Below are 14635 nucleotides of genomic sequence, written 5' to 3' on the forward strand. Positions count from 1 at the left end.
GATTTAGAAGGGGCCATCGGAAGGACAGGTGGGCTCCAGGCAGGTCTGTCATAAGCTTAGTTTCGATGGTTAAGATGCAACTAACATTTCTATTTACTTCCGGACGGGTGGTTCTGGGCTCTGCATGGAAACACCCAATAATGAGCCCTTGAGTTTACCCAGAGAGTGAGAGCACATGAGCTGAGGACACACATAAAAAGAATTAAGTGAAGAAACAGGGATTAAGTGAAAGGTGAGACAGTTGTCATTTAAGCTCATTCACTTAGGAAACTGAGCAGCGGCCAACGCTTCAGAGGGGGCAGACGTGCCTCTGCCTGGCCCGAATGACACATGAAGTCTCAACTGCTCCGTCCCGGCCATCAGCCATCTACACCCTTTCGCCAATGAATGTATTGTATCTCCGGCATTAGTAGCTAAGAAAACACTTACTGAATAAATGAACAAAAGAAAACATGTTTCACTCAAATCCATGGTTGAATGTCTTTTATTGAAGCATGGGGGGGAGGAAGGGGCTCCTGTTGCTACTGGCTGGTCCACGCCAGTGACCCTCCCCCACATGTCATCTTGGTGGGCCTGTCGGGGTGCCCAAGTCACCTGAGAGTGGGGCACTGCAGCGCAGAGGGCAGTACGCACCTTTCTCCCGTAGCGCAGTGCATCCCGGCCTAACAGCGGGCAGGCGGAGCCCCTCTGCTCCTACCGGCTTCCACGGACAGCAAGGCGCACACATGCTCTGCTCCTGGAGCTGATTCCCTGGTTCAATTCCTCAGCTCCAGCTGGAGTTCCAGTCCCAGGTGGAGAACTAAAATCCAGTCCGCTGTCACGCCCAGCGTTTCCCGAACTGGGCTGGCCCCGAGCGCTCAGATGTTTTCTCCTCAGCTCTCCACAGTGCAGCGCATCAGCTCCAGCCTGCCCGTCAACTTCCCTTAGCTGCACTGCAGGCGCTCAGCCATCTGCTCCGCATCTCCTATCTCCTATTAGCCAGTGTCAAACCAAACACAGTCACGGTCTGATGTTTGCTGGGCTGGCCGCACACCTGGGCACCTGCTAGGCAATGTGAGTAAAGAGAAGGGGGGAGCCAGCTGAGAAGACAGGGCGCTGGGCTCCTGTGGCTCAGGCCCAAGCGAGCCTCCAGGGCCCAGGTGTTCTCGCCACCTGTTGTCCCAGCCCCCGGCTAGCTAGCCCTTCACAACCTTTCTACCAGTTCTTTCTCTAAAACACAAATGATGTGAGGGACCCACTTAAAATCCCTCTGTGGCTTCCCACTCCCTACTGGCCTATCACTTTCCTTTTCAGGCTCATCGGTGCAGATGGCCTTCTGCCCTATGTCCAGCATCCTACCCGTGCCCCCGGCAGCCAGATTCGTGTTACTCCTGCTGCCCGGGATGCTTTACCCGAAGATGTTGTGACATCTTCAAAAGCACTTTCCCTGGGAAGAAGCCTCTTCTGACCTTGTGGTCAGGTAGGTATGTGCTAGATACCATCTTGGCTGCTCGGGAAGAACACCAGGACTGGCCGCTCACCATTCCCACTCCTGAATGACAGCCCTCAACATGCTGAGCTGCCATTCTCATTTCCAGGGTCACCTCTCCCTCCTGGGGGAGGCTGGAGCATCGCAAAGACCTTCCACCCAGTACCACATGGGCACACAGTAAATAGAGAAGACACCAGTGACGGAGTGGCACAGTTCGTGATGGAGTAGAAATCAAGGCCAACATAATATTTCTGTAATGACTCTGGTACTTTTAGGTTGGGTTAGGCAATATCCTCTCACTAAGATTAGCATCAACTCTGAGAAATATTTTATGCAGTTGTAAAGTCCCAGTTAAATTCCTTTGTACCACTGGAGAAGTAAAGCCTTTGATTAAAAACTAAAATTTCCCCAGCCCTCTGAAAAGGGGTGGGGGAGGGGAGCAGGTGTGGAAGAACGTGTGATCTGTCATATTCTTTAGTCAGAGCCATAAACGTGTTTGGGTAAGACAAAAGTGATGTTCTGATAACGTTGATAAAAGTAACTTGAAGATTGGGTCACAGGAAGCCCAAGATAAATGCTGAGAGGAAACAGGTTCTTTTTGAAGTAGCCTCTTCATAATTTTCCCACACATTTGTTCAACTTCCGAAGGAGGACTGAAGACCTGATTTGTTTTGCAAATGAAACAGCCTAAGAATGAGACATTCAGCTACTATTGTAACAAATACTTTAAGTTTAGGCTGTGGCTTCAGGACTGCTCTGGCAAGCCCTGGCTAACTGTGGTCCCCTAGGCTGGTCCTCAGCTGTTTTTTGCTTTGTTTTGTTTTTGTACTTGGCTTTTTAAAAGAGATTTCTGCAGGGTCTTCTTTAGGACAGACAATGTCCTCAGCAGCATCCTGACAACACAGGCGGGCGGTAGCAGGTGCATCTTAGTGGTATGGCTTTGGTGAAAGTGTCGCAGCTCCAAAACTCAACTGGGGAAGATGGGCAGAGGATGTGAAGGCAGCACTATTTATTCTCTTGCTTAGGCCATGGCAGGTCTTTCATCTTGTTTTCGTGTTCCACATACTGTAGGAGTGTGACCTAAGTTAGCAGTTGGGAAAAGGAAGAGAGCGAGCCCAGAAAGGGCCAAAGGAGTCTCCTTTGCGAAAAGCACATTTAAGTCCTCTGAGACTTGCTGACGAATCAAAACTTCTCATTGCCTGCCCTGACTTTCGTAAGGCCACCCAGTGCAAAGCCTGCTAATAAACTGTTACAAGAATACATGATTAACAAGAATTCAAGCAATGTTTTGTCTTGCAGATTAAGCTCATTAAAAACTTTTAAAAGAGATCATGGTATCGTAGCACTAAGAAATGTCTCCTTTTACCTTTTAGATACATTTTACATACGTACCTCTTTAAGATTCTGTTCTCAAATACCAAGTGAAAAAGGATAACAAAATTTGGATAAAAATATTTTTGGTAAAAATAAGTTTGTTTGAGTGCAGGGTGGGGGGCGGGGCAGAAGAAGGAAAGAGAATTTTAAGCAGGCTCCATGCCCAGCACAGAGCCCAACAGGGCTCAAGCTCACGACCTTGAGATCATGACCTGAGCCGAAATCAAGAGTGGGACACTTAACTGAATGAGCTACCCAGGCGCCCCCCCCAAAAATGTTATCAATTAGAAGCACATTTTACCTTTTTATTTTTTAAAGATTTTATTTGTTTGCGAGAAAGAGCACTAGAGAGAGACAGAGCGAGAGAGAGAGAGAGCAAGCATGAGTGGAGGGCAAAGGGAGAGGGAGAAGCAGATTCCCCACTGATGCAGGACCCCAGGATCACGACCTGAGCTGAAGGCAGACGCTTAACCAACTGACCCACCCAGGTGCCCAGAAGAAGCACATTTTAAAACCTTTCTCCCAGGTTTATGTTTCATGACGATTTCTGTTTCTAGACTCACAACATGAAATGTTTTGGGTGTAAAATGACACTGGTTTCTCTCAACCATACAAAATTGAGATGCCAAGCACAAAGACCATACTTATTAATATCAGGATGGACGTAAACACAAGACAGTTCAGGAAAGAAGCAGACCACCACTATAGGTATTAGGTAAAGATTTTTATTTCTAACCTAACCATGCTGCATGTATACATACAATATCAATATATACAACTTGAACAAATACAATTTATACATAAAATACAATGAAGGTGTGGCTTTTGAAACTGATGCAACAAACTCATTATAAGATTTGCAATTTTGGCCAGTATACAGTATTGTAGTAATCCTACTGAAGTTATTAATGATTTAAATTAATCAAACTACAGTGTAAGTTCAAAGGCACTAGGAAGATCTATGTTTTCTTCTAGCATTTTAAGAACAAAGAATCACTAAAAAGGAAAACAAATGAATACATTAAGAAATTGGGCAGACACTGGCGTGCTTAAATGTAAACTCTACCCATTCCTTAATTCGGAGCCCTGTAGGAAAGAGGGACTTCCCTTAATACAAGAGTTAAGGGGAAAGATATTTTTGAAAGACTGAAAACAACCCAAAATCCATAATCATAACTTTAAAAAAAACATGTTACAGACGAAGTAGCACTGACCCCCTCCCCCAAAGTAACCTTAAATTTCTTGCTGCAAAAAAGGTCCCCTTCCCCCAGAAAAAAAGAGGACATACCTTGTCAAATGGACTCTACTTGCCAGAAAAACACAAAGATGCAAGCCACCCCCCTATACCTTGGTTAAGCTTATATTTTACAAGAATCTAAACAAAAATGGGGGGGTACTACTATATTTTAATATCTTAATTATTAGTATATATAATTGAGATTTTAAAACAGGGTTTATTAAAGAACATACATTCTACCAAGGTATCTTTTAATAAATAAACATTACTTTTTTAAATTAAAGAGAAAATACTCGACAACCTATTTATATGTGACACTCATTTTAAGATTTTTTTTTTTTAATGTGACATAAAGAGACACAGCGAGGGAGGGAACACAAGCAGGGGGAGTGGGAGAGGGAGAAGCAGGCTCCCCGCGGAGCAGGGAGCCCGATGTGGGGCTCGATCCCAGCACCCTGGGATCATGACCTGAGCCAAAGGCAGACGCTTAAGGACTGAGCCACTCAGGCGCCCCTGTGACACTCATTTTAAATTTGCCTATTTATTTCAAATAATGAACAGGTTTCTTCATCTATATCCTTTCACGAAATTAATACTGAAGTTACAAAATATTTCATTTTATGGACAAAGACACAGTACACGTGAAGAAACCACAGAATTGCTATGATTAAAGCTAAATGAATAACTCTAAAGTCAGTATCCCATGTTTTCATATGGATATTCAAGCCTGGCTTGAATATCTTATTTTGGTATTTCATAAAATGAATATCTAATGTACATCTGGTATAATCAGTTCTAATGTAAATGCTTTAAAAAAAATAATAACTACTAAAGTGGCCTGTTTTGTAAATTCCACAATGTTTTGACTTTTTACAGATTTCTTTTTGTTACTGCAGCAGAAGTGGAATAGAAAAATAAATCTAACATACTGGCTTAAAAGTCCTATGTTTTAAATAAGCTTAATGCCAAAGTTATTCCTTTCCCACGGCAAAGGGAATACAGTCAACGATTTTAAGAGTGCTGTCTGGTGACAGATGGGAGCTACACTTGTGGTGAGCACAGCGTAACAGAGCAGGTGAATCACTATGTTGTCCACCTGAAACTAATGGAACACAGTGTCAACTCTACTCAAAAATAAAATAAAATAAATAAAAAATAAAGTTATTCCTTTCCTATTAACTGGATGGTTAAAGGCTAGAAATAAGGACTTTTAAAAAGAAGTCTGCATCTGTTTTTTTTCTACTGGTAAAATGAAGATTTCTCTAGAGCAATTACTAACAGTTAAATGTGCATCTACAGTTGCGAAGATACTCTGTGCACACAAAGCTTTTACAAGACACAAATTTACCTCTAGTCTTCACAGTACCTAAACAATGCCCCACAGAAGTCATAAACTTCTGTCTTACACATTGCAAAGAAAATGCTGCCAGTTAAATGCAATTCTTGTTAACTAGAAAATATACACTACACACAGGACGTTTAGTACACCACCTTTGGAATGTACTTTAAATTTAGGGACACATTTTTACCACCACCTCACAAGTACGCCACCTTCGCTCACCCCCACTTTATACACAGCTTTGTAACTACAAACCAATATTTAACCAAACTTATTAAAATACTGTTCACTTAGTAAATACTTATTTATGAAGTCTCAAACTTGCAACCAATGGACTTCAGGCCTGATTACATAATTTTAAAATCATAAAAAATATTAAGTGGTTTAGGAGTAGCTTGACTTATGAAAAATTTCAAATTTTTAAGCAGCCAACATAAGAACAATTCTATTCCAACTTATTTACTATAAAATAAAATTTCTTATTTTTAGAGGAATATGGTCTAACTGGGAGTTGTCAATAAAAGAAATTTAGGGAAAAATATTTTCTTCTTATAAAATATGAATAAAAGCAAAACAAAGTGTTTTAAAGCCAAAGAATTGAAAGACACATATTTTCTGCTTTGGTTGCATTTTGTGGAAAATGGAGACCTTTCTCAGTTGGGAGATACAGAGCAATTTCCATCACAATTTAGAACTCAGACATAGGAAAGCCAAGCATCCATTAGTCACACTTCGAAGTGAATTTTAGAAAATATACACATATGGGCAAAGATCAGTGACCAATATTAGTTTCTTAATTTTCTGCAACTGTGACTCCTTTCTAACTACATACAAATTCAATGCTTCAAGAGAACACAAAACCAGAACAAAAAAAGTGCATTTGACTTGAAGTGGCAAAAAAGGTCGAAGAAGAAACGTATTTCCAACTTTTGTATTTTAAACATGTATACTTCTAAAGACTGTTGAATTATAAAATTTTCTCAAGATCAGTAAGATGAGTTATCTTATACTTAAAACACAATGAATGTTAGTGTAAAAATTAGAACATTTTTAAACAGGCCACGCGGGTGTTAGGATCGAATAATGTCTTAGATATGCAGCCCACACATTCATATATGACAGCACAACACAGGACAATGAGATCTGCTACTTTCTGTGTGCAAAAACAGGACTTACGTTTTTCTTCTATTTTGACTATCTAGTTACCTAATCATTACAGCAGTTGAATAAATCACTAGCAGATTTACGTATACATTTAAACTGCAACTCTCTATAGTAAGAGCTGCTCCTCCAACTTCCCTGCACAGTATCAACTGGAGCATAATATGACAATTTGAAGAATTACCAGTTGTACAATTTTAATGACATTAATATTTATATTGACTAAGACTTACTAGGCAATTCATTAGTTCCAGTCTTACTCCATGACTTACAGCTTCCGTTATTTGAAATTACAGAATAGTCTTCAGTGTTTTAAGTAAAGATTTTGTCCAGGCATGAGAATATCACTAATTTTTATTGTGACTTTAAGTCTGTAACATTTACTGAAGTAAAGAGTCAATTACAGTTTCAGGCTTTGCAGAACGCTTTCTGTTTGGAGGAAAGAAAAAGAAAACATGAATGCTTTCCTAGAAAACTGAATGCAAACACTTTACATTAGGTAGCAGGTAATACAGGGTGGCCATAAGGTCTAGAAACAGGCCAACGTTTGACAGGTCTATGTTAAGAGATCAACTAAAGCCTACCTTTTTAGGCCAGGGGAAGTTGCCTCAAGTAGGAGCAAGAGCACGGCACTCCACGCCCCCAACCAGAACGTGAGGGGTTGAGTGGATGAAAACTTCTAAAGCTGGACTAGACAGGCTAGGCCAGGTGGGTTGCGTGCTTGTCAGGCCTGAACCCCTTGATTATCTGTTCTGGGGCATGCTGAAGGTACAGGTTCATTCAGTGAAAAAAGGAGACACAAATCATCTGAAGCAACACCTTACAGACAATGGACCAATGGAAATGCTACATGAACGTACTGTGTTCACTGGAATTTTGCTTGGCACATTGACCTATGCATTTCTAATGAGGATATCCCATTGAACATTATCAGGTAAAGTAATGCAGTATCAATAAACCTTATATTATGTATATTTACCTATGTTTATGGCCATCTATTATTTTCATAATACAGAAGGCTAATTTTGGTACACAGAGAATGGTAAGTGTGGCTCATCTAATGTAGGCTCAAATGAACTTTTTTTATGTTAAACCACAAAATAAATATTTTTAAGTGAGTATTCTGAAAACTATAACCACATACCTTATGAAATTGTTTGTTTTAGGTCCTTATGGTTTAAAAAAAAAAGTGACAAAAACTGTGAGATGTCATGTAAATAATCTGGATTTCTGGCTCTTCCTTTGAAACGAGAAGATCCAGCAACAGTGGGCCCTTTATTCCCCAAACTAACTAGGAACAGGGGTAGTAGCCACTTACTCCAGACAGACCACTCTCCACTTTGCCCCAGTCCCAGCCACTGTCTTATTTTTCTCCTACGCTGAGGCCAACTGCCTTACCGCTTATCATCACCCCTTGCACTGTAATTTTTCTTACCAACTGCAGAGTTAAGAGGAAAATCTCTCTATTAAAAAATGGAAAAACAAAAGATCTAATGGGATTTGTGTTTCTTTGGTTTCTTCATTCACTAAATATTTTGCACATGGCTTCTGGTGACATACGAAAAGTTTTTAACAACTGGCATCTAAATGCTAAAAAAGGTAAAAACTCGTACACTTTTAAAATGCTATTGATTCCTCCTGAGTTCAACTAAACCAAATTTATAAATGTTAGGCTATATCTATGATATTATGTAACACAAAAATATTAAAACCATACAACTTTATCTTACATGTAACTCAGAAGTCTCTATACTCAAAGTAGGGGGAAAAATAAGCTGAATATTTCCTATCATTTCAGGAGCCCCAAGTACTACAATCGGTTTAAATAAGCAGAATAGTACTTGATGTAGGGAAGGGAGAGAAGAAATAAGCTCTATCCCCGATTTCCCTGGGCTTGTTATGATACATATAGACTACTCAACAGTCAAAACCAGTACTCAAAAGAGAGGGAAAGATGGTCAGACAAGTTTCCTTTAACTGGTGACTGAGAAGGTCAAGGTTCTTGGGGCAGTGTTTACGATAGAAAAGCAAGGCAGCAAATACAAGACATTGGGAGTCGACCAGGCAAATGAATCAGCATCTCACTAGAAGAATTACTATTAAGAATTAAGGGATTAAGATAACAGATGACTTCTAATACATTTGGATAGAACAAAGTAAATTAAAAATAAACTCTGTTACTGAGGAGGGCTAAAGAAGTTGGAAGACTTAATTCTTTAGTTTTCACTTACTCAAATCATAACTACATAAGGACTCTGACATTTATTTAAATACATCTAAAATGCATCTTTTTAATACAGCTAAAATACTTATTACAACTAAATTTCCTCTAAATGTGTCCAATCAGAATATCCTGTTGCCTTTATTTCCTAGTACTGAAAGGCAGTCCTTACCTTCGCCCTGTCTTAGGCCTTGCTTTCCCCTTCGAAGTCCGTGGCCTCTCTAATTTCATCAAGGACTGCCGGAGGCTCTCCTCAGTGTAGGCAAGATACACGTGGGAAATGTCCACTTCAAAGGGCTAAGTAAAGGGAACAAACACAAGACACTCTTATAGGAAGGATTTAAACCAGATGTGGGGGGAAGATGTAAAAAACTGAATAAACTCCTAGAAAAAACCTGCAGAACACAAGACCAAAGAAATGTCTAAGGATATCTTCTTCTAATGCCATTTGTCTCAGATGTATTCACCAAGGGGTGGTAAATAAGAAGCCCCGACAAACTATAAATTCCTTTACGGGAAAGGAGGACTGCTGCTGTTTTCCCTACAACTGCTGCTCTTGCTGACCCAAGTCTAGGTCTAGTTCACAGAAGTACAGTCCCATTCTGGTCTCTAACTATCCCCCCACAGCCTGGAGAGGGGGCAAAGGGTGCTCTGAAGAAAGCGCCCTGCCCCTCCTGTCGTACAAAGCATAAGCCTGCCCTCATGACTGAGGAGAGCAGAAAGGTCCTCTATCACCCCTCCTGGGGCTTCTCTTCCCAAGAGATCTGCCTATTTTTCAGCAGAGCTGATTGTTTTATATCATATTGATAACAGAATTTAGTGACCCAATTCCTAATAAAGGAACTGTAGTTACCAAAAAAAAAAAAAAAAAGCACTCTTACATCTTTCTCTTTTTTATCAGGAGCTGGAGTCTGCTTCCTCATGTTATTTCCTGTGTAGGCAACACATTTCTCAAAAAAGGAAAAAAAAGGGAGGGAGGAAAAATGTCTTAATTAGCAATTAGTACTATAAATAAGGCAAATTACTATGAGATGCACTGATGTTACACTCATAAAACATGCTCGAAATTTGAATGCTGGAAAAGAAAGGGATTTACACGTCATACAGTCCTATGAAGCCCCAAACTACATCATTTCCCCTGAAAAGTTTGTGTGTTATGATATAGTTAATTAGGAAAACATCTTATCCACCCTAGTGGATTGTCATCTGATTCATTCTCTGGACCATCTTTCTCCCCTCACAGCCAGCACAGATCCAGTCTATAGGAAACACTCCATAAGTATTTCATGGAAGGATGAAGATAATACTCACTAGCTGCCATTCTCCTATGTCTTCATTCCAATGGACATAGTTTTCAATCATTTCCTTTTAAGAATCAAAGATGGTCTACTTTTAATATTTAATAACATTTGAAATACTGGAAAATATTCACAAAACTAAAATTTTAATATATTAAGTAAAAAAAAGATGCCTCAAAACATTATATACTGCATTATAACTTTTTTATATATTTAAAAATACAGACTTTGAAAAAATACATGTAAATGCAAGTAAACTATATTCTTACATAAAAAGCAAGGAAAGAACATAAAAAACATGGGATTCAGGATGATGGTTACCTTGAGTTGGAAGAGGCAAAGGGAGGGAAGAGGGAAACCATTTGGTTAGAAGTAGGTTACTGTTGTGGTATTAGCTTTTGTTATTGATGACAAGTTCACTACAAAATAACCAAAACAAACAAACAAAACTAACCAACTAAATAAAGGCAGGTCATCCAAAGACCAATAAGAAGAATGTACCATGAACCAATTAATTCTGTGCTCCTGAGGTCCAAAGGAAAAAATACTAAGGCTTATTTTCAGAAAAAAATCTTTATATACTCAAATTTTTTTGAAAAATCAGTATGTTAAGGTTTACTAAAATGTATTAGAAAAATAGAAATTTTGAGTAAAGAAAAAGAAATGCTGAGATTTTAAAGTTATACTAGAATTAAGAATCAGCATCCACCTGGAGATGGATAGCAGGGATGATTGCAACATGATGTGAATGTACTTAATGTCACTGAACTGTATTTTTTTTTTCAAAATTTATTTATTTTGGAGAGAGAGAGGGAGAGAGAGAAAGAGTGAGGAGGGAAGGGCAGAGGGAGAAAAAGAATATTAAGCAGACTCCCCTCCGAGCACAGAGCTGGACACAGGGCTCAAACTCACGACTCTGAGATCATGCCTGAGTTAAATCAAGAGTCAGATGCTTAACTGAGCCACCCAGGCACCCCTGAACTGTATTCTTAAAAATAGTTTAAAAAGGTAAATTTCATGTTATGTTTATTTTATCATATACACCACACTACACCAAACACAGATAGACACACACACACATACACAATTGGTATCCATAAGCAGGGAGAAAAATTAGCAAAGGATGGAACTGGAGGGTGTTATGCTGAGTGAAATAAGTCAATCAGAGAAAGACATGTATCACATGACCTCACTGATATGAGGAATTCTTCATCTCAGGAAACAAACTGAGTGTTACTGGAGTGGTTGGGGGTGGGAGGGATGGGGTGGCTGGGTGATAGACATTGGGGAGGGTATGTGCTATGGTGAGCGCTGTGAATTGTGCAAGACTGTTGAATCACAGATCTGTACTTCTGAAACAAATAACGCAACATATGTTAAGAAAAAAGGAAAAGAAGAAGATAACAGGAGAGGAAGAAAAGGGGAGTATGTCAGAGGGGGAGACGAACCATGAGAGATGATGGACTCTGAAAAACAAACTGAGGGTTCTAGAGGGTAGGGGGGTGGGGGGATGGGTCAGCCTGGTGATGGGTATTGAGGAGGGCACGTTCTGCATGGAGCACTGGGTGTTATGCACTAACAATGAATCATGGAACACTGCATCAAAAAAAAAAAAAATTAAAAAAAAAATTAAAAAAAAAAACTAAGGATGTAATATATGGTGATTAAAATAAAAATAAAAAAATTTTGAAAAAAAAAAAGAAAGTGGTAAAGTTAAAAAAAAAAAATTAGCAAAGGAGTTCTGTTTATTCTATTTATAGGATTAATTATATTGAATGTATAACTAGGACCTATACCTTGATTCTAAACGCAATTATATAAATCTGGGTCCCTCCAAAGGACTGAGAAATTTTTTTTAATTTTTTATTGTTATGTTAATCACCATACATTACATCATTAGTTTTTAATATAGTGTTCCATGGTTCATTGTTTGTGCATAATATCCAGTGCTCCACGCAGAATGTGCCGGGCTGAGAAATTCTTACTTACATACTCTTAGAATTATGTATTAAGAAAAGTTAACAGCTAAAGTGAAATGTGATGGCATTAGTTCAAGAAAATTTTACTGTCAACAACTGAACTGGAGATATTTACCATCAATTAAATTATAATTTACATTCCTTATTTCTTCACCCTAGCCAGTGATATAATATCTAGAACAGAGAACTTCCCTCTTACCTGATAATCTTGAGGTATGAAGTTATCAATGATAAGCATCTGAAGCCGGAGCTCCCGGCTAAGCTGTCGAATATTCTCCAGTAGGCCTTCAATTTCCCTCTGGTGCTCCTGTTGGAGATCAGCCATCTACCAAAAAATCAATAAAAATATTAAGGGCAGGGGCGCCTGGGTGGCTCAGTCGTTAAGCGTCTGCCTTCGCCTCAGGTCATGATCCCAGGGTCCTGGGATCGAGCCCCGCATCGGGCTCCCTGCTCAGCAGGAAGCCTGCTTCTCCCTCTCCCACCCCCGTGCTTGTGTTCTCTCTCTTGCTATCTCTCTGTCAAATAAATAAACAAAAATCTTTAAAAAAAAATATTAAGGGCAAACAAGATTTTAAATATAAAATAATTTCAACTGATAAAGGCACTGGCCTAAGAAATCCTGTAAGAGCTTACTCAGTTCCTTCAACAAACAATGGACAGAATGACTATTTCCATGTTATTAAGGTTGGAAATATACAATACAGCTTAATAGCTAAAATTTGAAATTGCACACAAAGGAGAAAATGTTATTTCTTTATTGTAAGCATACATTAAGATCTCTTTAGGATTCTTAATCATACTTACTCAAAGAATTTTTTTTTTTAAATTCAGAGCTACCTTTGTAGGTAATTTCTAGGAGACCAACCTCTGATTTGGCAGCCATCAGCATAGTCCAAACTTTCTTTAATTTCTTGGTTTTTCCCTGTGCTTCCTCTTGCAAGCTGGTATATTTTTCTTCAATATCCAAGCGTTCTTGCTACAACAAAAATTGATAAACTTTAATTTTCTTCATTAAACCAAAATTTTAATTTTTTAACAAATGATAAAAATGTTTAGCAACTATTATCTTTCAAAGCAATTCACAGATCTGCTTTAAAATTTAATTAAGATTATAGATATAAGATAAACACCATATGATTTCACTTATATGTGCAATCTAAAAAACAAAGCAAATGAACAAGGAGCCAAACAAAAAGCAGAAACAGACCCATCACTACAGAAAACAAACTGATGGTTGGGCCTGGGGGAGACAGGAAAATGGGTGAAGCGGAGTGGGAGGTACAGGCCTTTGGTTATGGAATAAGTCATGGGGATGAAAGGTACAGCATAGGGAACATAATCATACAGTAATAGGATTATATGGTGACAGATGGCAGCTACGCTTGTGGTGAGCACAGAATAACATATAGAGAAGTTTAACCACTCTATGTTGTACATCTGAAACTAGTGTAACACTGTGTGTCCACTACACTTAATTAATTAAAGATGATAGATACAAAGCTTTTCACTAGAGGACTTAAATACTTAAGGCAAAGTGTCAACCAAAACCAGAAAGTCACACTACCTCTTTTTCCTCAAGTTCTCTGCGAAGTTGCTCTGCTCTTTTCCTCCGTTCTTCCAGTTCCATATTAGATTCTTCAAGAAGTTTCTCTTGTTCCTCAGCTTTTGCCAACAAATCAACACCACCCACAATTACCTTCTTCTCCAGTGCAGATAATTTCTCTAGCAAAGACTGATGTTCTTGTCTGTTGATTAAAAATGAGAATATCTGTCAATTATCTACTGTTCTATCAATATCATTTCCCAAAACTTTACAGGTATCTGGAGGCAAAATTTTAAAATTGGGATAAAATTATGTAACACCTCTATCAAATTATATCACAGGGTAGTATAAATTAACTTATGATTTAATCTATAACATCCAAGTTCACTGATAATTTTTCCTCCTACATAGAGATGAAATAATAAAAACAGATGTAATTTTTGGATACAGAACACATACAACAAAACCCTCTATCCAAAAAAGCTATTTGAGAGACAAAAATCAAGCTTTTAACTACTATTCAATTTTCTTTCTTATATATCCTATGAAAAATACCAGAAATTTAAATCACGAATCCATCTCAATTAAGTAATACTCACTGGGCCTTAAGAAGATCTTTCTCCCGTTTCTCTAATTCAGCTCTAGCCTTGTTTCTTTCTTCTTCTTCCATATCAAGCTTTGTTTCAAGTGCTTTTCTCTCCTCATCAATTTTTGCTTGCATTTCAACCATCTTATCTGGGGATACTTTCTTTTTACCTATATGAGTCATTTAATTCCAACAATCACTTTGGAGCCAATTTTTCAGATTTGTGTAAATTATCTTCAATCATAAAGACACATTCCTCAATAATACAAAATATAACATTTTAAGGAAATCAAATAAATATTTTATTTCTATTTATTATGTTCCTAGAATAACTTTTTAACTAATTGCTAAACAAAATGTTGTGTAATTGTGCGATGATAACTAAGAACAAAAGTATGTGAAAGAGAAGCAAAACAGGTAAGTAGG

The 14635-nt window shown here is 38.5% G+C and overlaps 1 protein-coding gene across 5 annotated transcripts in view; it reads right to left on the bottom strand.

Annotated features, from left to right (window-relative positions):
• Window positions 1–468: 468 nt before the first annotated feature.
• The window catches only part of KIF3A (kinesin family member 3A), a 62971-nt gene continuing 48804 nt past the window's right edge, over window positions 469–14635 (bottom strand). For 4 of the 5 annotated variants that reach the window (XM_073878650.1, XM_073878651.1, XM_025860898.2 and 1 more), the window contains 8 exons: window positions 14223–14379; window positions 13645–13825; window positions 12946–13056; window positions 12280–12405; window positions 10115–10168; window positions 9685–9753; window positions 8976–9100; window positions 469–7011 (listed from right to left, as the gene is read on the bottom strand). In XM_073878650.1, the coding sequence (XP_073734751.1) occupies window positions 6963–7011; window positions 8976–9100; window positions 9685–9753; window positions 10115–10168; window positions 12280–12405; window positions 12946–13056; window positions 13645–13825; window positions 14223–14379 (872 nt within the window). In that variant the 3' untranslated portion in view covers window positions 469–6962. The remainder of the gene's footprint in view (window positions 7012–8975; window positions 9101–9684; window positions 9754–10114; window positions 10169–12279; window positions 12406–12945; window positions 13057–13644; window positions 13826–14222; window positions 14380–14635) is intronic. The other variant, XM_073878648.1, reaches the window with a different exon arrangement.

This window comes from Callorhinus ursinus, unplaced genomic scaffold (assembly GCF_003265705.2).
Source record: "Callorhinus ursinus isolate GAN/ISIS: 27379988/994484 unplaced genomic scaffold, GSC_fseal_2.0 scaffold30, whole genome shotgun sequence".
Taxonomy (NCBI): Eukaryota; Metazoa; Chordata; class Mammalia; order Carnivora; family Otariidae; genus Callorhinus; species Callorhinus ursinus.